Source organism: Carassius carassius, chromosome 3 (genome assembly GCF_963082965.1).
Source record: "Carassius carassius chromosome 3, fCarCar2.1, whole genome shotgun sequence".
Classification (NCBI taxonomy): Eukaryota; Metazoa; Chordata; class Actinopteri; order Cypriniformes; family Cyprinidae; genus Carassius; species Carassius carassius.
The window spans coordinates 15,946,509-15,971,656 of record NC_081757.1 but is presented as its reverse complement, the minus strand read 5'-3'; the positions used below and the strand labels follow the sequence as shown (position 1 = coordinate 15,971,656).

Below are 25,148 nucleotides of genomic sequence, written 5' to 3'. Positions count from 1 at the left end.
TCTGCTGTTATAGCATCCTTATTGTTACTGATTGTAATTAACAGCACAGTCCCTAAAGACTTGCATGACTTGTCGCAGGCTAAATCTGGTAGTACAACAACAAATGTTTCTAACCAGTAACAATCCTCACATAATCTGTATTTAATTTTCAAACATGCACTCTGTCATAGCAACCATTTTAGAATAAGGTCTGTAACTATAATGGTTTCTGACACATTGTTTATCTTGTCTTTGAACCTTTGGAAAAAAACAGCTTGAGTCTCTCCCTTTGATGACAATGGAAATGAACTGAGTAGGAATTATATGAGCATTCCCAGAAAAAGTTTGTTTTGAAGGAATATTGATGTTATTTAAGCTGGACATGGATCAGAGTTGGGGAAGAAGACTGTAACATTACTCTTCGAGCTTTGATTGTAGCCCCCCTCACATATGGGTGGAATTATGAGGATAAGAATCTTGCTTTGCTATTGAAAATGGAACTGACTTTATCTAAATAATTAGGATTGGTTAAAATACTTTGCATATTTAAACTTGTTCAGAGATTTTTCAGAGCCCATAAAAACTTATATGAAACTTTCACTTGGCACAAAGTCATTTACAGTTCTGTTGGGTTTTGTTCACGTTAAGCATTGAATGTAAACTATGAAAAAATATGTTTTATGTGAGGTTGTTTCAGTGTAGTTACTTTTCTTCTCTGGATTTTTTTTTTCTCTCTGCAGCTTCAGACAACAGCCAGAGGTTTCAGGAGACATGTTTTGCATTTGCATTGACGCCACAGCAGGTCCAACAAGTCAGCAGCTCAATGTAAGTCTGTTTATTCATACATAACATTTCCTTCAGAAATGATATAATGATGTTAACAAAGCAAAATCCCAAAATAAGAAGAGGAGTGTCTATAAGGCACTGATTGTGTGATGTCATGTTGGACTCATTTATTATCTCGAATGAGTAGTTTTTCAAATTTCTCTCTTTATAGAGATATATCGGGGACCAAATGTGACTTTACAGTGCAAGTACAGTTACGGTAAGTTATTTATGTGTTGATACACTGAAACATTTTGCATAAATATGATACTGCATAAAACTTCAGAGCACTAGACTGCTGTTTTCTGCTTAATCCAGGTTTTGTCTATCAGAGACAAGCTGCCCTCAGGAGGACCACTTCCCCCCTAATCTTTGTGTTAAAGTCAATGGGAAACCGTGTAATCTCCCAGTAAGTTAAACTGCTACAGTCTATTTGTCCATCTGTCCATCATTCTAAACTGAGACACATGGTCAAGACACTGTTGGCGTCTACACAAAATGACATTTGTTTAAAAAACATTATTTAATTTTTTTTTTTTTAATATCTATTTTTATTTGAATGAAATGCACAAGTTCATCATTTGTTGTTTTCCTATTGTTTTTCACCAGGGATATCTGCCTCCTACCAAAAATGGCGTGGAACCAAAGAGGCCCAGCAGACCCATCAACATTACCTCATTGATCAGACTGTCCACAACTGTCCCCAACACCATCATAGTGTCCTGGACCTCAGAAATTGGACGTGTAAGTTAATAATAATCCCTCCCTCTCATGATTTGTGAATATAAATACATTTGTTTGATAATGTGTTTTTCAACTTTTATGGGAAAAGAAGAGAAGAAAGTAATTTGTGGTCTAATAAAGCAAATCAAGCAAGCCTTTTATAGGAACTCTTGTTGAAATCAACATTTATTTTTAGCTCCCCATACGTGTCTTGCAGCCATTTGCAGTCACATGATGGCCAATTATAGCATCGGCTTAATGCAGTTTGTGTGAAAAGGTCAGCATGTATGTAGTATTTTAGTATTTTCTCAGAGTGGCGTTTTGAGGCACAGCTAAAAAAAAGAATATCAAAATAAAAATCACTCTTGCAGATGGCCTTATTTCAGTCATTTTTCAGAAAAACAAAAATACTTTTCGTAGAGTATTGATGGATATGATGACGTCAAACAGAAATGTATTAACTTGCATATTAGTAAATTAAGTGCTTTATGTCTATTCTTTGTGTTGTGGTCTGTGCTGATCGTTAATATTTCCCTGCATACATTATTATATTATACATTATCTGAAATAGTTTGTGATTTTTGTGAATGCTCATTTACCTTTGATATGTTCTGGAAATGCATTTGTGATGGATGAATGCTCTTGTCCGTTAGCAGTTAATGCATATTAAGAAAAAGAAAACCTCTCTGTTTTACTTTGAGATTACTCTAGGCAGACAGGAGTTCATTACTTCATCCACAGATCCCTATATCTTATTAGCTAACATATTCATCTTCTTGCACATAATACATCACTGCACCTACATATAATATTCAGCTTCATGAATGATGTCATTCCTTATCGTATAACTTGCCTCGGCAGGCAATGAGCAATCCTGGCACTCTCTGTGGTAGATTCCTTAAATTTTTCACTCTTGCTCAAGAGTCATGAAAATTATATGAGCTGTACCTTCTCACTGAATCTTAAGGGCTCTTTATTATAGAACCTGTTCATATGGCACTGATAAAACGATGATGTAAGGTCTGACCTGAAAATATAAATAAATTATGCCCTAAAGAAGCTGCTTCTCTGCAGTAGGATTTTGCACTCTGTTATCCTAGCATTAGTATTGCATTGTCTCACTGTGATGTTATGGTTAATAAGTTATTCCATAAACTATTACATATTTCGTATGGTAACTGGCATTAAAATATATATAGACTGCATACTGTTTTAATAAGATGTTAGTATGTTACAAAATGTTGCTCAAATTGAAGTGTGGGATGCCAGTGTGTCTCTAGTAACGAATCAGTTGATGGATTGTTTTCTCAGAGTTACTCCATGGCGGTGTACCTGGTCAAACAGCTTTCATCTACAATGCTATTGCAGAGGCTACGGGCTAAAGGCTTCAGAAATCCAGATCACTCCAGAGCACTCAGTAAGCATGCACATTCCCAAGAGAAAGAAAGCTGTCCTGTTTGTTGTCCTAAAACCTGGAGAAAATGATCATTTTTGAGCTATGGCTTTCCACAGGAATTTCCACTGGGTTTTTAGTATAACAGATTTACACTTTTGATATATACTACTGTTATTTTGTTCAGCAAGGATGCATTAAATTAAAGTCAGGTAAAGACTTTGTTGCCAAAGACTTGTATCTCAAATAAATGCTGTTTTTTTTCATGTCTATTCATCAATTCTGAAAAACAAAAGGTAAATATTATTTTGAAATATATTTAACCAGTTATTTTAAATTGTAATAATTTCCTCAGATGTGGATTTTGAAACCTCTGTGTTTGAACAAGTCGTTGAAAGAGGACTTCAGTGACAGAACAGCTCTGTTAAGTTTTAATTTAGTTTTTAGTTTTTTTTTTCTTTATATCTAATCTAAAGATAGTCTAAAGAAATAGTCTCTGAGTCCTCTGGTTCCTTCCTCGCGGCAAAGATAAACTATAATTAGTTGGTGTATTATTTTATACAATTTAAAACCTTAAAAATTGTGCTCCATAGACTAGTCAATAATCATTTTCTTAAACCTATCAATTATCAAGACTAAGTAATGCTTGATTGTGTATATTTACCAGAATCTTTTATTCTGTATAGCATGGTGTGAGCTCATCTAGGGTTGATCTAATCACTGACAGAAATGGAAACATCCCAGTTTTACACAGATTGCTCTTGGTTCTTGTCTGCCCTTCAAACTTTCCATGATACTTTAATTTTATGTAGCAACCTATAAACTGTGTGAAGAGGCTTATTAATTCTGAAAGAACGCCCTGATGCCCCTGCTGTAAACAAGCTACAGCACAGCAGCCTGAGGCAGCTCAACCAAATTCTGAAGCACTAATATTTATTCACATTATTTGAGTGTTTTAAAAAATATTTTAAAGTGTAATGGTGAAGATTATGGCTGATAACCATGATAACCCATTTAATAAATACACACTACTGTTCAAAAGTTGAGGATTGTAAGATTTTTTTTTTATTATTATTATTAGCAGCACCAAGACTGCTCTTTTTATTTTTTTCCAAATTTAAATAAATCAGTAATTTTGTGAAATAATATTTCAATTTAAAATAATAATAATAATAATAATTTTCTTTTACAAATTTCTATTTTAATGTTCTGTATATTAATCGTAATTTATTCTTGTGACGGCAAAGCTGAACTTACAGCAGTCACTACTCAAGTTTTCAGTGTCACCTGATCCTTCAGAAATCAGTCTTATTTGCTGATTTGGTGCTCAAGAAACATTTCTTTTTATTTTTTAATGATGAAAACAATTGTGTTTGTGCTCCTGAATATTTTTGGGAAATTGTGATGCATTTAGATTCTTTGTTGACGTTTCAGAACAGAAAGCTTTTTTAACATTATAAATGTGTGGTTACTGTGACATTATATCAATTATATGTATCCATACTGTATAAAAATAGTAAAAAATAGTTAAGAATGGTTGTGTAGGTGTGCATATGATGTATGGAAGTGCTCAGTCCTTTAATATTGCCAGGTTAAATGTGACCGTATAGTTTTTTAAATCCTCCAGTGGTATTAACAACTCAAAGTCATTTTTTAAAAGCAAAGCAGTAAAGATTTTCAGCTGCTAATGTGTGCTTTTGCTCATGTCCTGCAGTAAAGGAAAAGTTAACGGCAGACCCTGACAGTGAAATAGCAACCACCAGCCTAAGAGTTTCATTATTATGTCCGGTAAGCATCTTATTTGTCCGATCACTCGGTTAAACATGCACACACACACACACACACACACTCACAAACACTCGTATTTTTGGAGCAATTTTTGGGCTTCATGTTAGTTTAACCCCGAGGGCCAGCTGCAACAAACCTCTTAAGCTAAGAAAAATCTTAATTACAATTCAGAACTAATTATCTTAGGCTTTTTTTTTTTACTTGACAGGTCTGTTGCAACCAGCTATAGGACCTTACAAAGAGAACCAGAGCTTTATAACATATTATTATTTAAGATTCTAGTGTTTCAAAGTATGATCACACAAAGCAAAGACTGAAGTTTTTATTTTAAACTCAAAATGAAATCAGATTCAGAGTGTTTTATATATAATGATATAAATCCGTCTAAAACAATTAGGCTGTTTAATGTCAGTTGTATGTTGCCATGATTATATAAGTTTTGTTCATGTTTCTCTTTAAATTCTTTGGTCTGTGTCCAAGTCTACAACTGTTTATGTATGTATGTGTGTGTGAGTTTGCCTGGATTTTTTCCATGTGGGATGTCTGTGTGTGTTAATTCCTTCATGACTGTCTGTGCTTTTGTTTGTGTTGCACAGCTGGGAAAGATGCGGCTAATGATTCCGTGTCGGGCGTTGACGTGTTCACACCTGCAGTGTTTTGATGCTACACTCTACATCCAGATGAATGAAAAGAAGCCCACATGGGTGTGTCCTGTATGTGACAAAAAAGCACCCTATGAACATCTCATCATTGATGGGTATGCAGAACAATAACAGAACAGCACAAGAAATTAAGTTGTTTTTACAATCCTCACCCTATGTGATTTATATACGGTATATATATAAATATATATATATATATATATATATATATATATATATATATATATATATATATATATATATATATATATATATATATATATATAATATATATATATATATATATTATAATACATGTACATATATTTATATGTGACCCTGGACTACAAAACCAGAAAAAAATTGCAAAATATCTTCATGGAACATGATCTTTACTTTTTTTTTCTCATACAATGTATTGTTGGCTATTGCTACAAATATCCCCATGCTACTTATGACTGGTTTTGTGCTCCAGGGTCACATATATAGTTGTGGTCAAAATATTTATGTAACAATATAAACTCACGCATTTATTTTTTCTAATATAATTTTGATTTTGCATGAAGTTTTCGAGCTGTTTTCCATTGAGTGGATGATCCCTAAATTTACATTCTCTCTTCTCTAATCTCTCCTTTGTGTCTTCTTGCTCTCCTTTTTCCTAACCATTTCTCTGTCCATTCTTAGGTTGTTTATGGAGATTCTGAACAGCTGTTTAGATTGTGATGAAATCCAGTTCAAAGAAGATGGCAACTGGGCCCCCATGAGGTCGAAAAAGGAAGTGCAGGAGGTGTCGGCTTCATACAATGGCATTGATGGTCAGTTCTGATCATCTCCTAGTGTTGTTGAGGAAGTGCTGCAGGATGTGTTTTGGGTGGATTATTGAAAATTGAGAAGTGGTCTAAGGCATCTTGAAAGCCCTAATACAGTAATTTTGTATTTTGATTTTTTAAACCAAATTAAAAAAAAAGATCTGTGAAAGAAATGAAAACTTTTAGTATTATAACCTTATTAAAAGTGACAGTACTGTTACACTGTTACAAACATATTTAAAAATAAATGCTGTTCTTTTGAACTTTTTATTCATCAGCGTATCATGAAAAAAAGGTTTATACAAACCTGTAAAGCACTTAATTTTAATCATGAGAAGTGTTTCTTGAGAAATGCCATCCCAGCTTGCCATACAGATGCTTATATAAACTGAACATACACCCTGAAATGATTTGGCTTACAGTCTGCTGTGTGTGTGTGTGTGTGTGTGTGTGTGTGTGTGTGTAATCAGGTGGATGTCGTACAACAGTATTGGAGCAGAACTCTCAAACAAACGGCAACAGTGGAGGCAACAGCAAAAAAGTGGAGGTGATTGATTTGACTCTTGACAGCTCGTCTGAAGAAGAGGAAGATGAAGAACCTCCTCAGAAGAAAAGCTGCCCCTCGCTATCTAGCATCTCTCCTCAGATGGATAATGGGTACATTTCATTAAAACCAAACAAAATATTTTCTGCTTCTTAAATATGCTTAAATGAAATTCTAGGGTTTGGTTTTGCGAAAGGTTAACTCAAGCTAGCTTGTTTGTTGGCTTTTTCACAGGGTACTAAATCTCCACAGACAAGCGTCTCCTGTGAGTCGAACTCCCAGCATGCCTCAGGTGGATACCAATTACATTCCCCCACCTCCTCCCCTCATTCAGGACTACCGCCACTACTACTCTACACCCACTGACCTGTCAGGTACAGCACCCAAACATCATTAGGAGCTCGTTTAATGTGGAAAATGTGCTTGTTTAAGCTTCAACATTTGTGCTGATTTATCTGTTACCTCTACCTCTTACAGATCTCAACTTTTTCCCTTTTTTACAAGGAGAGAATCATCAGGTACCAATCCAAACTTTTTTTGGCCTGACTATTAAACTTGATGTAGCTACTCCAGCGACCATCTTCTGTTTGCCTTACTCTTTTTTTTTTCTTCTCTTGCTGTCTCTCCAGCACTACAACATGGTGATGGCAGCAGCCGCATCAGCCTCTGAAGATCACGACCTCCTCCTGAGTCGTTTTCTCCCGTACGGCTCGTCCCAGCTCTTCCTGGACCCTCCCTCTACCCCTGTAAACAACAACCTCCCTCCCATTAACGTCAATGGCAGCAGCACCGGCAGTAGCCTGGTGTCCTCCAACAGCCTGCGGGAAAGCCTCGGACATCCACCCGCCCCACGCCCCACCTCCGAATTGCCCCCCACGTCTGCCATCTATGGTCCCATCCCAGACGTCATCTCTTTAGACTGACCCAGGACCGAAACTGACTGAAGAGACTTCCAAACATTGGGAAGGAAACAGGACAATACAGGATGACTGAAGGGTGTTTTTGTAAACGATGATAATCGTTGCCGTGTACAGAGAACAAATATATTTTTTGTTTTACTTTTGTATATACGTATCTATCTAGCTATCTAATGTATACGTACACTTGAAAGAGTTTTTGTTTGTCCCCTCTGGCTTGCTAAAATTACTTTAGATTTTGTCTCCTGGGAAACTGACGCCCTTATTCCTTCACAGCTTTTTTTTAACAGCCTCTTCAATGTAATATGAACACTTTTTATATCATTGACCCATCATATTCTGAAATCGTCTATATTTTGTCTGATTCCACAGGGCACAATGGCTGCGATCTGACTGTCTGCCGGACTCTTGGTTCAGCAAAACTTGTCTTCGCCAATCCATAACATTTCCCCTAAATGTGCAGGATTGTTTTATATAATGCTTTTAAAGGGAAGGTTCCCCAAAAATGAACATTGTCATCGTTTGCACACCCTCATATTGTTTATTCTTCTGCGGAACACAAAAGAAGATATTTTCATGGTTTTATTTTCCCCCATACAATGAAAGTCGGTGGGGTCCAGTGTTGTTTTAGACCCCATTAAAACCCTCTTTTGTGTTGCACAGAAGAAAGTCGTACAGGTTTGAAAGAGTAAATGATGCCTAGATCATTTCTTGATGAACACTTCCTTTATTTTGATGGGCCGTTAAGAAGCATTCCTTTACATTCAGGTTAACAACTGGAAGTAATAGCGTTGTCACAGATGGCCAATGTCTGACCTCATGATTCTTATGTGAAATGTAATTCATGACTGTTTTTAAAACAATGTTATTCTCTAACAATTTTGCATCCATATTTTCTTGCTCAATGCCAAAATAACACTGTTTAGTGTTTATGATTCTAGAGTGAGAGCTTGTGAGTTCAGTGAACTTAAATGTACACTTTGTGTGGAAAGTAAGGATTTACTCTTTTGTTTTTGTTTTTTTTGTTTTTTTTGTGGCTACCATGCTTAATGTTGATGGTTCAATAATTTTTTTCTTTCTCCTTTCGTCCCTTTCTAATTGAATTTTTCCGAAGGAATGATTTGTTTGGAGGTTCTGCAGTGGGTAGATGGTGAGGTTACGATGTCCTTGGTGTTGGCGGGAAACTGCTCAAAGATGTTTGTTTCAGCCTCATGCAGTGACTGAGGTCTCTGTTCAGTTGTTGTCTGTTAGGTCATCTGTGTTTGGTACTGTACAGGAAAACTAAAGCCACTCATCGTTTCTTCTGTTTTGTCATGTGTGCCTTGTGTGAGTGTGTTTTGTGCATGAAAGACTGGACCTGTTATCGTGGTGTGTGTGTGTGTGTTTGCTTGTATGGCTCTCTCAGTGTGTTGACCAGACCTCCTTTCAAAACCTAATTGGGTTTGGGACTGGGGTAATTGCATGTGACAGAATCTAGCTATCGAGTTTTGTTGTTTCCTTTGACCTCCAAACCTCTTTTTATCCTACGTTTCTTACGAAAGTATTAGATGTTTATCAGTTGATTTCTTGGCTCTAGGATTGGGTTGGAAAGTAATTAGTTAAGTAATTAATGAGATTAAAATGACGGAGACAAAAATACATATGCTGTTGTTGCAAAATCCTTAATACCAAATCTCTAGCAGTGTTAATGTGTGACACGTTATTTAAACAAGGAAATCTGGACAGTTCTTGTCTTTTTGATTCGGTGTGTCTGTCTCATGCCATTGTGTATTTGACAATATTTGTTAGCAGGGATACACAGATAAGGTTCAGTGACAAACACGATACAAGTTTTCATTAATACATTAAAGGGATAGGTTGTGTGTGTATGAATGTGCGTATGAAAGCATGTGTGCATGTTTTTGTTTTTGATGGAAGACAAACATTGTGCAAACTTGGGTGGTCCAGTGATGTGCATTTATGTGTTAAAAGTTGGATTCACAACCTCATAACAAACGTATTTATATAATTTAGATGCTGAACTGTTTTATGAATGGACTTAGTGTCAAAGTCCAAGTTTATTTTATTTTCCATTTCAGTTAGCTGGCATCTATGTTCACTGCCTTAAATTTCATCCACTCTGTGTCTATGTGGCATGTTTTATGAAAAGAATTTTAAGACGTGGAAGACCTATTGTACAGTTGACCAATGTCAGTTTGTATAAAGTACTAAGTGAAAAAAATATTTATTACATGCATTGAAAGAAATTGTTTACCTATTGAATGTTACATGTTTATGTAGAGACATTTAGATGTAATAAAATGCATTGTGTTAACTGGCTTTTGTCTTGATAAAAAAAGCTGATATGTATACAATACTATATTTCTTAGTACATTTAAGAATTTGGATATTACAGCCCTTTACATTTGTTTTTGTTTTTTTACCTTGCTGTAACTCACAATGCAAGATGGACATAACCCATTTGAGTTGAATGGCATACTGCTCGGTGATAAAGGTCAGACAAGCCTGAATCAATCTGTGGAAAGGTGAGGATACTAAATTGAGAACTAACCAGGTGCCTGTTAATATTTCAGAAATAATTACAACACTGTATCTGGGTCAACAAGCTTTAACCTATTTTCGATTCACACAGACCTGATTTAAGATTATATGGAATGTTTCTTTTTTTTTTTTTTAATAAATCATTTTCAATTTATGCTATATCTTAGAAGCACCACTCTCCATTAGGTAGTCATTAATGAATGATAACCCACAAACAAAGAGTCCAAACAACTAACTCTTTTAGAAAATATGGATAAGTTATGGTTTCTCTCAATTTTGTTCTGTAGTCCAGCAGTCATTTTGATTACACATGGTGTTTCAAAGCCATGAACATTGTAAATCTTTTCTACCTTTAAAATAAATCCTAAAATAAGGTGCATAGATTTCTGTGATCCCTCCAATTGTATCATGCAATAATGCTCCTGCGACAAATGTCATATTAGAAACTGTAATTAGGCTGTAATATAACATACTGTAATGTGACAGTCAACTTCAGCAACTTGACAAAAGCCTTGAGAAAAACTTGTGGATATTTAAATGTGAACAGCAGATGGCAGTGAAAACTTACCAAGATGGCAAGATCCACCTGCTCTTTACTTCAGCCAATATCATTAACTGTGTATTGAAAGCTATTTAGTCATGATGCTTCATGAGGTTATTACCATTTAATTCCCGTAGATTTATAAGTATGTGCTATAGGTAAAATAGATTGTTTAAGACTGACATAACTTATTTTGTCTGGATAAATATGATATTATGTATAATATTTACATAAGATATAAATATTAACTGGACAGCTGTTAAACTGTGAAGTATTTCTTTGTCTGTTACACACACACACACATATACATATATATATATATATATATATATATATATATATATATATATATATACACCTCATTCAAAGAGTTTTCTTTATTTTCATGACTATGAAAATTGTAGATTCACACTGAAGGCATCAAGGGCTATTTGACCAAGAAGGAGAGTGATGGGGTGCTGCGCCAGATGACCTGGCCTCCACAGTCACCGGACCTGAACCCAATCGAGATGGTTTAGGGGTGAGCTGGACCGCAGACAGAAGGCAAAAGGGCCAACAAGTGCTAAGTATCTCTCGGGGAACTCCTTCAAGACTGTTGGAAGACCATTTCAGGTGACTACCTCTTGAAGCTCATCAAGAGAATGCCAAGAGTGTGCAAAGCAGTAATCAAAGCAAAAGGTGGCTACTTTAAGAACCTAGAATATGACATATTTTCAGTTGTTTCACACTTTTTTGTTATGTATATAATTCCATATATAATTCCACATGTGTTAATTCATAGTTTTGATGCCTTCAGTGTAAATCTACAATTTTCATAGTCATGAAAATAAAGAAAACTCTTTGAATGAGAAGGTGTGTCCAAACTTTTGGTCTGTACTGTATGTATATATATATATATATATATATATATATATATATATATATATATATATATATATATATATATATATATATATATATATATATATATATATATATATTGACCTGCAAGACATTTTGCTGCGGAGAACAACATTTTATGAAATCAATTCAAGGCATCAGTAAAGTATTAGAGAAAGATTTTTTGAGTGATTCTGGGAATGGAACATTGATGAATCATGAATGATAAATATTCAAATCAGCTCTAAACATTCATGTTCAAAATTATTCAACCCCCTTTGTGCAGAATCTTTTATTCTTTAAAATTACCAATAAACGCTGTCTGTAAGTGTTTAGAAGCTTCTGTCACCTCTCTACCACAGTCTTGGCCCGTTCCTCGCCTGAAAAAGCTTCCAGATCACTGATAATCTTTGGTTTTCACATTGCCACTGCTTTCTTCAAATTCAACCAGATATTTGAAATGAGAATTAAGCCTGGAGACTGAACAGGCCACTTAAGAATATTCTATTACTGATCACTGAGCCAAGCAGAAATAGATTTGGAAGTGTACTTTGGGATGACTGTCCTGCAGGAAAGTCCATTGATCATCAGCTTCAGTCTTTGCACCAAAGGCATCACAATTCTTGTCAAAATGGCCTGATACTTCAAAGAATCCATGATGTCCTTCATACAGTCATGATTTCCACTTCCTTCTACAGTAAAGAAACTCTAACAGGACTGATACACCTCCAAGTTTGACGATGGAGATGGTGTTGTTCTGCTTATGAGCTTTGCCTTTTTTTGCAGCAGAAATACTACTGATCCATGGGTCCAAAAAGTTCCAGTTTGGTCACATCACTCCATAATGTGTCCATAAGATGTCTCAACATGAAAGCCATACTTGTCTAGTGTTCTTCTTACACACTGCATTGAAATTGTTTTCCTCCTTTCATCGGGTCATCTTGCAAGTCTTTGGCTGTACATTGCAGGTTTTTCTCAGTTGCTCTGATTAAACGTTTTATGATATTGTGCTTTTTCTTCAACACCCTCAAAGGTTTTCGGTTTTCTGGTAAACACACTTTAAGCTAAGGAATAAGGCTGAGAGCTGTGTCTCTAGGAACTTTCAATGTCTTGGAAATCTTCATATAGCCTTAGTCTTTCTAAGTAATACAATATTTTTTCTCTTTAGCTTTTGTGAGATCTATGTGAGATCTATGTTGACATTTTTGCTACTCAACTTCAACACATGCATGGGCTAACTGTATGTATCTGCTACAGTTCAAGCTAATTCTGTTTTTAGTTTCTAAAGGCTTAATTGTGTTTTGAGACTGTTTTATTCCCCACCATGCAAATAAGTGATTTAAAAACAGCAATGTTGAATAGGGGTTGAATAATTATGACATAGCAGTATTATAAAAAAAAAACTTATAACTCAAAAGTATTACATTATATATTGACAATATCACTTTTAATATGCCAGTGAACTTTTATAGATGCAATATTTATTTTATCCTGGATCTTCAGAAAAGCTTGTATTTGTAAAGTACTGCAGTCTCTGAGGGGTTGAGTAATTTTGATTGCAACTGTATATATATATACATATATATACAATGCCCTCCATAAGTATTGGAACGGTAAAGACAAAATTGTTCTGTTTGCTGTGGAGTCAAGAAATCTGTAAATATGATTAAAATATGAATATGAGACAAAACCACAGAATGACAAATTTTATTATTGAATGATTCAACACAAAGATTTACCAGCTTAGAAGATCAGCACTTTTACAGTTTCCTCTCTCTATCTGATGTGAGCAGAAGTATTGGATTCTTCACAAATGTGAGCCATAGAGTTTTGGAACTGAGTTGATGGACCGATGAGACAAAGATTAACCTTTATCTAAGTGATTGGAAAGCAAAAGTGTGGAGAAAGAAGGGAACTGCAAATGATCCTAAGCATATAACCTCACCTCTAAAGCTTGGTGGAGGTGGTGTCATGGCATGGACATGCATGGCTGTCTCAAGAACAGGACCTCTTCATTTGAATGATGACTTAATGTATGATGGCAGTAGCAGAATGAATTTGAAAAGGTACAAAATCATATTGGCTACCAATATTCAAGAAAATGCCACACTACTCATTAGAAAACACTTCATATTGGATCAGGCAATGACCCAAAACACCCTGCAGTCAAGGACTTTATCAGGGCAAAGAAATGTAAAGTCTTAGATTGCCCAAATCAATCTCCAGATTTAAATCCGACTGAACATTAATTTCACCAGCTGAAGAGGAGACTAAAGACAGACTAAAGAAGAAACTCCTCAAAACAAGCAAGAGTTGGAATTGGCTGCATTAAAGTTGTTGCAGACTCTACTCTGATTGCAAGGGATCTGCAACTAAATATTAGCTTTTAATCTTTTACATCTGCCATAAATTCGATTGTTCCAATACTTATGCTCACATCAAATAGTGGGATGAACTGTAAAAGTGCTGTCCTTTTTATCTGGTAAAACATGTATGTGTCGAAAGACCTAATAATAAAATGTGACATTCTGTAGTTTTGTCGCATATTCATCTTTTAATCATATTTTCGAATGTCTTGACTCCACAGCAGAGAAAGCAATTTTGTCTTTACTGTTCTAACACTTATGGAGGGCATATATATAAATTAAATACATTTTTTAATTTAATATATATATATAAATGTATGTTATTTCATAATGGTATGAATCCAAAAACTACAGCAAACGCGAGGGACACCCCAAAGTTTTGTAGAGGCCTATGTTTATTTGACGTCGTCCTGTCAATCAAATGGGAAGACGAATCGCTGCTCTCGATGGGCGGGGATATTTAAAAAGCGCCCGATATAAATTCTAGTGCGCGCGGCGTTGTGCTGCTCAGTAGTTTCAGAACCTCGAATTTGTCTGCAGTAGGGATGATGGATGACTGATGTTTTGCCAGTTATCAGTTAGAAAGCCTTAAATTTAGTAATAAATCTGATTAAACAACAGGTTCACTAACTGGAGTACATATGAATCTATAAGTGTACATTATTTGTCGTTATGGGCAACGCTGAAGTAGGCCTAGTGAAATCGCTGGATATAATGGGAGACAGTAATCAAAGTGGTGTCATCAACAGATCAATCAGTGATCGCGAGCGCTTTAAAAGCCTGGAAGACATTGATGTGTCCGCCGACGGGAGTCCAGTGTTGAGATGCTTGATCTCCATCACCTATTCCGTGGTTTGCGTCGTAGGTCTGATCCTGTTGGTGTTCTTCTTTATTCGCGTGAGACAAGAGAGACGCACATCCAAAATAAACTTTTTCATTCTCAATTTGGCCGTCACGGATTTTCAGTTTGTGTTGACTTTGCCTTTCTGGGCCGTGGACACGGCGCTGGACTTCAGCTGGCCGTTTGGAGACGCCATGTGTAAGATCATCCTGTCGGTGACCGTGATGAACATGTACGCGAGCGTCTTCTTCCTGACCGCGATGAGCATCACGCGGTACTGGTCAGTGGCTTCAGCTCTGAAGGACCGCAGCAGACAGAGCAGCTGCTCCATCAGGTGGGTCAGCGTCGTCCTGTGGTCCCTGGCCACCGTGGCAACCGCGCCAACATCCATCTTCTCCACAGTCACCAACGTGGCCGGCGAAAAACTTTGTTTATTGCGGTTCCCCGACGGACAGTATTGGTTGGCAGTCTATCATCTCCAGAAAATACTGATCGCTTTTATTGTGCCCATGGCAATAGTGTCCGTCAGCTATCTGCTGCTGTTGAGGCTCATCCGTCAGCGGAGCATGAAGAACAACTCAAAACGAAGAACGCAAGTCACAAAGTCCGTCACCATCGTGGTCTTGTCGTTCTTCCTCTGCTGGATGCCCAACCATGCCATAACGTTTTGGGGCGTGCTGGTGAAATTCAATGCTGTGCATTGGGATAAGTCGTACTATATCGTTCATACCTATGTGTTTCCGGTGACCGTGTGCCTGGCGCACGCGAACAGCTGTTTAAACCCATTTATTTACTGTCTTATGCGTAAAGAGTTCAGGAAAAAACTGAAGGACCTGTTTCTCCGAGTTTGAGAGCAATAAGTGTGCGTGCATCCCGCGCCACTGAGTCCTGGGGAACAAACGGTATTCCTTGTCGAAGGGGTTATTTTACCCAAAATGTAGGCTAACTGTTAGTAATTATTTAACCTCATGTTCTTCTAAGTCTGTATGACTTTATTTCTGCAGTGGCGCTCAAAAGGGATGACCAAAAGGGATGACAGATCACAGATTTGGGACAGCATGAGGGTGAGTAGCCTAAATAAGAATAGAAGTGGTATTTTTGGATGAACTGCCAGTACCTACAACAGTATAAGCATGGTGTACAGTTGTATTGCGTAAATGTCTTTGTTGTTCTTTGTGAAACATTATTTTAAAATAGCCCAACTTTCGATATAAAATGTGACCTTAATTTTGCGTAAAAACAACAACATAAAAACGCTGCATTCAGTGCACTTTAACAATTCCTCTTCCATGAAATGTTAAAAAATAATAATACAGTATTGTGCACTTCATATCTCAGTGTAGGGGTAATTGTGTGTATCTCATTGTTTCTGAGTGTTAAATTAAAATCTATTTAAATTCAATTAAAATCTGACTTTAATAAAGACAGAATATATAAGAGACCATCCATGTTTCTGAGGATTATGTCTGAGCAAATATAAGGCTTTGGGTCACATTTCCAGTTTTTTCTAGCAGTGATTTTGTGTTCAAACACATTGTTTTAAACCCTCTTAAATCTTTGTGAATTTCATCCTCCGAAATTAAATTCCAGCGTCATTATTTTGCTATAGCCTTTGGGTAACAAGTGAACATATTAAAACCACACTGAGCCTGTTAAGATTTAAACCTGAAGGCTAAACTGTGTTTTCAGGAAAAGGTTATTTTGCATAAAAGTGAGACCAGGGCAGGTTAGAATATTATTTGTTGGCAAAAACCTTGGCTTGATATTGTAGGATATTACCTTTGATGTTTTTGCTGTTTTTTTTTTAATTATTATTTTGTATAGTTATTAGCTAAAAAGCATATAATAAGATGTTCAATGGCAAACTCCATTTTGACAACTTACCACACATGCTATTGGTCAATGAACTGTGTATTTGTTAAATGAACATTATTTATTTATTTATCTATCTGGGCAATAAGACTTAGATTCAATAGCATTTTGCAGTTAGGATTTTAAAATCCTATACAAAGATTTGACAATACAAAATAAACCTACCTTAAGTAATATAAATTGTAAAAACAATAAAATAAATAAAATAGTGTCACTAGCCCTACATTATATTATAAGCCATTTACAATTATACAAAAAAAGAAGAAGAAGAAAAAAAAACTTTCTAAACAACATCAGTTAATTTTGATGTTTTTTACACCTTAACACTTAATAAAAATGGATAGCTATACCACCTGGTTGAGCAAAAGCCAAAGTAAAAGTTTCAGTCCAATTTGCTGATACTCCTTTTCTCTCGCACTCACTGATTGACAACACGCTTTCTGAATTTCCCTCTCACAGTGCTTCCCCGTTCAGTCTTGTCTCATTCTCAAATTCAGTTAGCATTACTGACAGACACTCCCACAAGCTCCCAGCCAAGATACTACCATCCACCCTGATCAGAGCTTTGTGAATCAAAGCATTCAGGAATATATCAAGCAAAGCTAGACAGGCAGACAGACATTTTTTTCATTTAGGCGAAGGCCATATCAGTCTCTTTGCACACATCCAAACGTGTTCTTCTATCCTGTAGAAATGACAGCTCTGCGGCATGCAGTTAATTACCCAGAAAGGGGCGATCAGGTTCATAACTGAGAATGCTTAACGTCTTGTTAAATTGCAGTTGCTTTAAATCACTTACATAGTAAGCTAATGATGGTCATTTGCAGGCAATTTGAAAGATTTGAAAAGACAGTACATCTGCTGCTGTTTACCGTCACGCTCACACAGGAGCCTTTTAATGGACAACCGGCAGAGAAGTGATGCTCTTGATGATGTTCTGTTGGTTATGATTCGTCACACTCCCGTGTTTAGTCAGTAGAGGTCAGTGGACTGTGAGGAACAGTCTGGGCTGCAGTCAGTCTTTTTTGGATGCAAATATTTTCCCTCCGAAGACCAAACTAAAAGTATCCTTTAAAATCTAAGCAGTAGGTACAATTATGGCTCCTATAACTTTTATGTGTGCACTTAAATGTCATTTGAATAATATTTGTTTGTCTACATACCTAGAAATAGAATCAAAACTAAGAAAATTCTGCATGTGTCCTGTTTGTGTACAGTTGTGGCCAAAAGTTTTGAGAATTACATAAATATTGGAAATTGGAAAAGTTGCTGCTTAAGTTTTTATAATAGCAATTTGCATATACTCCAGAATGTTATGAGGAGTGATCAGATGAATTGCATAGTCCTTCTTTGCCATGAAAATTAACTTAATCCCAAAAAAACCTTTCCACTGCATTTCATTGCTGTCATTAAAAGACCTGCTGAGATCATTTCAGTAATCGTCTTGTTAACTCAGGTGAGAATGTTGACGAGCACAAGGCTGGAGATCATTATGTCAGGCTGATTGGGTTAGAATGGCAGACTTGACATGTTAAAAGAAGGGTGATGCTTGAAATCATTGTTCTTCCATTGTTAACCATGGTGACCTGCAAAGAAACGCGTGCAGCCATCATTGCGTTGCATAAAAATGGCTTCACAGGCAAGGATATTGTGGCTACTAAGATTGCACCCAAATCAACAATTTATAGGATCATCAAGAACTTCCAGGAAAGAGGTTCAATTCTTGTAAAGAAGGCTTCAGGGCGTCCAAGAAAGTCCAGCAAGCGCCAGGATCGTCTCCTAAAGAGGATTCAGCTGCGGGATCGGAGTGCCACCAGTGCAGAGCTTGCTCAGGAATGGCAGCAGGCAGGTGTGAGCGCATCTGCACGCACAGTGAGGCCAAGACTTTTGGAAGATGGCCTGGTGTCAAGAAGGGCAGCAAAGAAGCCACTTCTCTCCAAAAAAAACATCTGGGACAGATTGAAGAACAATGCATTTTCCAGCACGATGGAGCACCGTGCCATAAGGCAAAAGTGATAACTAAGTGGCTAGGGGACCAGAATGTTTAAATTTTGGGTCCATGGCCTGGAAACTCCCCAGATCTTAATCCCATTGAGAACTTGTGGTCAATCCTCAAGAGGCGGGTGGACAAACAAAAACCCACTAATTCTGACAAACTCCAAGAAGTGATTATGAAAGAATGGGTTGCTATCAGTCAGGATTTGGCCCAGAAGTTGATTGAGAGCATGCCCAGTCGAATTGCAGAGGTCCTGAAAAAGAAGGGCCAACACTGCAAATACTCTTTGCATAAATGTCATGTAATTGTCGATAAAAGCCTTTTAAACGTATGAAGTGCTTGTAATTATATTTCAGTACATCACAGAAACAACTGAAACAAAGATCTACAAGCAGTTTAGCAGCAAACTTTTTGAAAACGAATATTTATGTAATTCTCAAAACTTTTGGCCACGACTGTACAAAAACAGCCCATTTGTTTTGACCAGTAACATTATTACTGCTGCTACTATAACAAACTTTTCATTAAGTTACTTTGCCTTTTTCGTGAGATGTGGACACGCATGTGGAGGTATGAAGTTGACTGCCTTCCCTTGAAATGAGTGCCGTGTAGATGCAAATTCACCGGTTTGCCCATGGATGTTTGTCATATTACAAAACTCACTTTGGTCTCCTGCTGGGTGTGCTAATATAATCAGATGCCACACTGCTAACAGGATGTCCTGTGGAGACATGGTTTCCTATTACTGAGTGGGTTAAGAGTTATATTATACAAGTCACTTCCTAATGCACATCATCAAATCAATGTATTCCCATTATGATCTAGGTAAGAATTTCATCGCATTGGAATTTAATTGGTCTTTTTTGATGTGTGTATTCTACCCACAGTGTTTCAGTATATTTCTCTCCACCCCTGTATGTATTCAGTAACAATATAATCCAAAAAGTAGAAGTGAATGTACTGCATTGCATGTGTTATAATAGACTTGCTTTTTATTTTTGAACAGTTATTTATTTCTGTTGTAATTTATTTTTATTATCAGTCTAATTAATCCTAATTGTTTGACCTTTTCAAATGAAAAGCAGAATCTATTTAATCATGTGTGTTTTATTTTTATCTTTGTAATGAGACTTCAAAGTCTAAAAGTTTATAGAATTGTTAGGACAGGAATTCAAAATCCAGTCATATTGTCATATCATCCATTGTGGTTTATGGAAATAACATCCATTAAGAATTTATTTTAAACAGTTAAGAGAATAATTAAGCTTGGGCTGTGTTTGCATAGTTATGTTTGATGTTTTTGAATGAACACACATTAGATCCTCTCTTACGGTCCACAGTGATAAGGACTTCATAAACCTCATTCAGGGTATTTGATCAGTGTCTGTGTATTCTCTGAATTTAACCCATGACCTTGGTGATACTAGTACCAGGTTCAGCCAGTTGAGCTATAGTATATGATCAGCATTCATATATTCTGCATCTATCTGTATGTTTATGCTCTACTGTTTGTGTTATCTGTATGCACTAAGGGTCTGAGAGTAACGCAATTTCAATTCTCTGTATGTATGTGCTGTACATGTGGAAGAATTGACTATAAAAAAGGAGACTTGACTTGACTTGATATATCATGCTTGTTTATAAGACTGTCTCAGACAAGAAAATCTTTTAGTGCTTTACTCAGCCTTGTGAACTTGCCCTCTTGATCTCATCCCCCTCCTCTCTCCACTGAGAGATCTCTGGTATTGATCTTACTCCTTATGTCAACACATCAAGTAGTGGAACTGTAGGACACTGAAAAAACAAACAACAACGGTGTAGGATTTACTTTGAAACAATTTTCACTCGGAAACTGCTAGTGCTTTTCACAAACAGTTACGAAGAATAAGCAGGTAACTGTGGAATAAACATCACATTCGGAAGTAGATAAGATTGAATTTTTTGTCTTGTATTTACAATTTCAAAATAATCATGAAACAATTTCCCCTTTTCTCGACTACAGCTGCGAAATGACATTACACTTTACATCTAAACATCTCCCCTTCTGTTCCTGCATGTGCAATCTCAAAAAGCCTGCGTGACAGCTTAAACTTGACAAGAGTGAATTATTCTTCCTTCCAGCTAAAAACTACCCCGACAAATTTCTCACTACCAGCTGAAGGTCGCACAGATGTTGCCTACAGGAGTGTGGAGACATTAGTGTCATCCTTCATGACAAGCCCTGATTTGTGAAAATGAATGCCCTGTTGGTTCATGGTTTAAAAGTAAGAAAAAATAGATTTTTTTTCTTGACCATTACTCTGATAAATTCTTTGACTTTGACTTTGAAAAATTGATTTCCAATATTTCAATTTAGGCTAGATAAATAAATCTATTCAGATGTGCCAAACAAAGAGGTATTCAATAGGCAAACGCAAAATAAAATTAATTAATTAATTAATTCACTCATTTGTTTTTGTTTTTTTGACAGAATATATGGCTAGTTTTGTTCAGTGTTCCATATTTGACATTTAAAAGACACTATTCGAACAGAATCTCAAACGCCTCACACCAGTTTCTTCAAAAGAATTTCCCAGAAGGCCAGAAGGGGGCAACACGTCTCTTGAATGGCATAAATATAACCAATGATAGACATGTATTCTGATTTCTTCAGAAATAAAAGGTATCCTATACGAACCATTTTTCGAGTTTTCGAGTTTCATTTAGGGTTATTGTTTAACACCAGCGATTTAATGCAAACTCGCATTTCAGACTGTTTTTCGTTATAAATGAAAATATCATTAGCATCATACATATTGGCGCTGTAATCACAATAATGAAATTCACTGTAAAATATATAGGTTACCTTTTTCGTACGTAACCTATCAGTTTTCTTTTCTGAACTGTATGGCTCCACCCAAAGCAATTCAGGTGCTGTTATCAAATAAATATTCTTCACATAACTCATTCGCTTGAGACAAAGTCCAGCCCTTTTCCAGGTAAGGATGACGTCAGGCGCACAACAGCATCTCCAGTTGATCGCAGCTACAATATTGCAAACACTGCTGGGACCACGAGGAAGTCCCGCCCCCTTTAACGTCTGATTGGCTCGAGCGTGATTTATTCTACTATCCCTCACTACCATTGGACTGCGGCGTTGTCGGTAAGGAAACGGGTCCAGATAAGCCTGCTGGTGTTTCGCGTCAGGTGAAACTCGCAGTGTGTTGTCAGACGTTAAAAGTTGTTTTTGCGCAGTCAAACTAAACCGTAAAACGTAACTGTTGTTGTAATTTATTCAAAAACTAACCGACACGCTACCGTTTATTTATACAACCAAAGAGAAAACATGAAGAGTTTGAAGTATCGACTGAAAAAGCATGAAGTTACCATCACAGTAAGTTACGAGTTTAAAACATTTGCGCTTGTTTTGTTTAATGATAACTCCTGAATAGACATTGCGCAGGTTTTGTTTCTTGACGTAACTTAGTCGATAAGCTTAATGTACTTTTCGGTGTGTTATTTAATCTACTGCTCGTAGTTGTTTTGTTCTCAAGAGAGCTTACTCAGATCATCCAGCATTAAGGCAAATCTTTTGACACATAATCATGTGTCACATCCTCTAACAGGTCGGGATATGGGCACTGGTCTTTGCACTGCTTGAATTAACATGAATTTGCCGAGCTTTGGGAAACGTTAAACTTGTCTCTGATTGCAGTTATACAATATTTTATTGACTGTATAAAAACGAGACCAGGGATCACTTTCTATTAAAATATCATATTGAGCTTCTGGAAATGAGTTAATAGTTTTATTTTCCTCGAGCAGAACATGGAATCCAAAAACACAAACAGCCTTAATTCAGAAGCAGCTGATCCTTGAGATATTCACCCTCCCCTCTTTTTAATTTCCATGTCAAAGAGCCTGGCACCCAGAGCAGTGTGAGAGGCTGCTTGGGGGTTAGTTATTGAAGAGCTTTTTCAAGGGTTTTGTTTTGGCTTTAAAATAAAGGGAACTCACTGTGTAGTGAAGATGATTCAGAGCATCTGATGTCACGTTTGCTTCACATTTGATGATTGTATGTGTTCTCTTACTCTGTGAGATCAGTTTTGACTTGATGCCTCTGACACATGGGAAAAAAAAGCATTTCCACATGCTTTCAGAGCTGGGCTATTGTCACTGGTTGCCCTCTGACTTAACAGAACACAATGGACCATGGGAGCACACCCTCTGTTTTTGTGACATGTCTGTAGATTCTTTCATAGGCTGGAAGAGTTCTCTCAGTTTCAGAAATCATGCATTCTACACACACACACACACACACACACACACACACACACACACACACACACACACACATATATATGTTTCAGTCTTAATCAGAATGAAGTGTTAAACTGTGTGTGTGTGTGTCAAAACCATTTAAAACCAGCTTTTTGGAACTGCATTAAGATTTCCTTAAATCAGAACTGGACAGTTGGTGTCTATGGTCTTAATGTAAGCACCTTATTCAGAATATCCCATGGAATGTACATTAGTTTATATCTGATATCTTATGTTCAGACAAAGGTAATTTAAGGTCGTATTAAATATTGAAGAGTGTGAAGCATCTTTAGTTACTTTTTGACGTTTCTTGTATGGGATTTGTATTTCAATAATTTGTCAATTCATTTCAATTGATAAAAAAATAAAAAATAAATGGCAAGAGCAAGGATTTCTAGTATTTCCAGAAGAGAATTTCAAAATGTGGGTATGGTGTGTATTATCATTATTTTTCAGAAATGTAGAGATTCTGTTTTTTTAAATCACTTAATATAAATGTATTTTCAAAAATGGATGAATCCTTTTTTTTTCTGTAGTGAAGAATCCAATGACACTGTGATTTTAATAGTACAGCCTTACTTTTGAGTTATTCTTTGAAATGTTTCCAAATTATTAATTAAATAAAATTTTCATGACTGGATTCCAACGATTCTGTCTGTGTTTGCTGCATCATGGCAATTATAGGGCCCTAAAAGCAGAATTACATCCTCTGTCCCCATTCGCCTTCATTGTACAGAAAGCATTACAAAACATTCATCCAAATGCCATTTATGTTGCCAGAAACAAATAGTCAAATGGGTTTGGAATGGCATGGTGGTGATTAAATGATGACAGATTTTAATTTGGGGTGAACTGGTGATGTTTAGTCATTGCAGTGCACTGCAATGTTTATGTTCCACTCAACACTGTCTTCAAAAGTATCAAAGTGTGCAAGCAGTGGTGTTTCTGGCTCTTTGGAGCCCTTAAAGCATGCCTGAATTAACCTTAATTTAATTTAAATTAAATCATACCTGCCCTGAAACTTAATCAAGTTTTTTAGTTGAGTAATACTTCCACAGTTTACTTTTGATAACATCTCAAGTGTGATGTCACTGATGTTTAAATGTACTAACTTGAATCTAATTGTAAAGCATCTACTGCCTCTCACCATCTCTCAACAGTAGTTTTCTGTAGTACCTTCTTTGATGGTTGTATCGTAAGTAACTATCATAGATTGTCTTCAGGATTGGCTGTTGTGTGGTGTTGAAGGAAAGATATCATGGTAAGATTACTGAAGTGGTTTGCATCACAAAAAAAACATTTTAAGGGCTTCTTCATTCTCTAGCTCTAAAGGGTGCACTGGCACCAAAAAGCAAACCAGGCCAACTGTGCAGTACTTAAACTAAGGGATAATTCACGCAAACATGAAAATTGTCATTTACTGAACCTCATGTACTGTACAGTAGTTCCAAATTCCTAATGTATAAGAAGATATTTTGTGTAATCTCTGTCCTGTTTCATGCATTGGAAGATAATAAGCTCCAGTAACCCTTTTGGTTCCCACTGTTCTTCAAAAAATATATTTTGTGTTCCACATAAGGAAAAATAGTCTTCTGGGTTAATCAATAATTTTATCCACCCCTACTGCTTTTCTTTGATCCAAGTAATTGGTTTTAGTTTGGTATTTCCATTGGCCGTGTTATTCAGTCCCCCAATCTGTCGAAAATAACCAAAGTTTTATTTTCACCATCTGTAAGATGTTTTGAAAAGAATTACTCATATCTTCAGCAATATCGTGCAGCATTTATTTATTTATTTCCTGAATTGATTGGTGAAAGTACAGGAGTGTCTAAACATGGTGTATCTGTGTTTGTGCCTGCTGTGTCTGTCTGAAAGCTTTGCTGTGTCCGTGTCTCCAGTGTCCACTGAGCCTCTCTAAAAACTTTGCTGTGTTAAGCTCAGGCCCCCAGTGTAGTGGGAAACTGACAGTGAGGATTGAAGGTTATCCTAGGATGAATAAATGGCTGGGGATTACAGGCAATGGGAATTTGTTGTAGTTGGAAGCCCTCAGGCTTATATGCACAGCTCAAAAGTCTGGAACCCGGAACCCTGTCATCAGTACACTGCAGAGCTGACGTTACTACAATAAAATGAGTTTCCACTGAACTCCGTGACTAACATGCAGTTTCAGAGTCTATTTCCCTGTTTGTTCATC

General features: G+C 36.5%; 3 protein-coding genes across 3 annotated transcripts in view; all 3 read left to right on the top strand.

Moving 5' to 3' along the window:
* The window catches only part of pias1a (protein inhibitor of activated STAT, 1a), a 37,779-nt gene extending 28,009 nt beyond the window's left edge, over positions 1–9,770 (top strand). Inside the window, exons 3-14 of the mRNA XM_059530985.1 lie at positions 720–804; positions 977–1,024; positions 1,123–1,213; positions 1,414–1,548; positions 2,839–2,944; positions 4,635–4,708; positions 5,305–5,465; positions 6,034–6,164; positions 6,629–6,815; positions 6,937–7,076; positions 7,180–7,220; positions 7,332–9,770. Coding sequence (XP_059386968.1) covers positions 720–804; positions 977–1,024; positions 1,123–1,213; positions 1,414–1,548; positions 2,839–2,944; positions 4,635–4,708; positions 5,305–5,465; positions 6,034–6,164; positions 6,629–6,815; positions 6,937–7,076; positions 7,180–7,220; positions 7,332–7,625 — 1,493 coding nt within the window. The 3' untranslated portion in view covers positions 7,626–9,770. The remainder of the gene's footprint in view (positions 1–719; positions 805–976; positions 1,025–1,122; positions 1,214–1,413; positions 1,549–2,838; positions 2,945–4,634; positions 4,709–5,304; positions 5,466–6,033; positions 6,165–6,628; positions 6,816–6,936; positions 7,077–7,179; positions 7,221–7,331) is intronic.
* Positions 9,771–14,475: 4,705 nt separating this feature from the next.
* Positions 14,476–16,255, top strand: LOC132114476 (relaxin-3 receptor 1-like). The gene has a single exon (XM_059522616.1). It carries the CDS (start codon positions 14,619–14,621, stop codon positions 15,636–15,638), a length of 1,020 nt encoding a protein of 339 aa, XP_059378599.1. The 5' UTR covers positions 14,476–14,618; the 3' UTR covers positions 15,639–16,255.
* A 5,536-nt stretch (positions 16,256–21,791) lies between these two features.
* uacab (uveal autoantigen with coiled-coil domains and ankyrin repeats b) overlaps positions 21,792–25,148 on the top strand; it is a 51,204-nt gene continuing 47,847 nt past the window's right edge. The window contains exon 1 of the mRNA XM_059530881.1: positions 21,792–22,028. Coding sequence (XP_059386864.1) covers positions 21,981–22,028 — 48 coding nt within the window. The 5' untranslated portion in view covers positions 21,792–21,980. The remainder of the gene's footprint in view (positions 22,029–25,148) is intronic.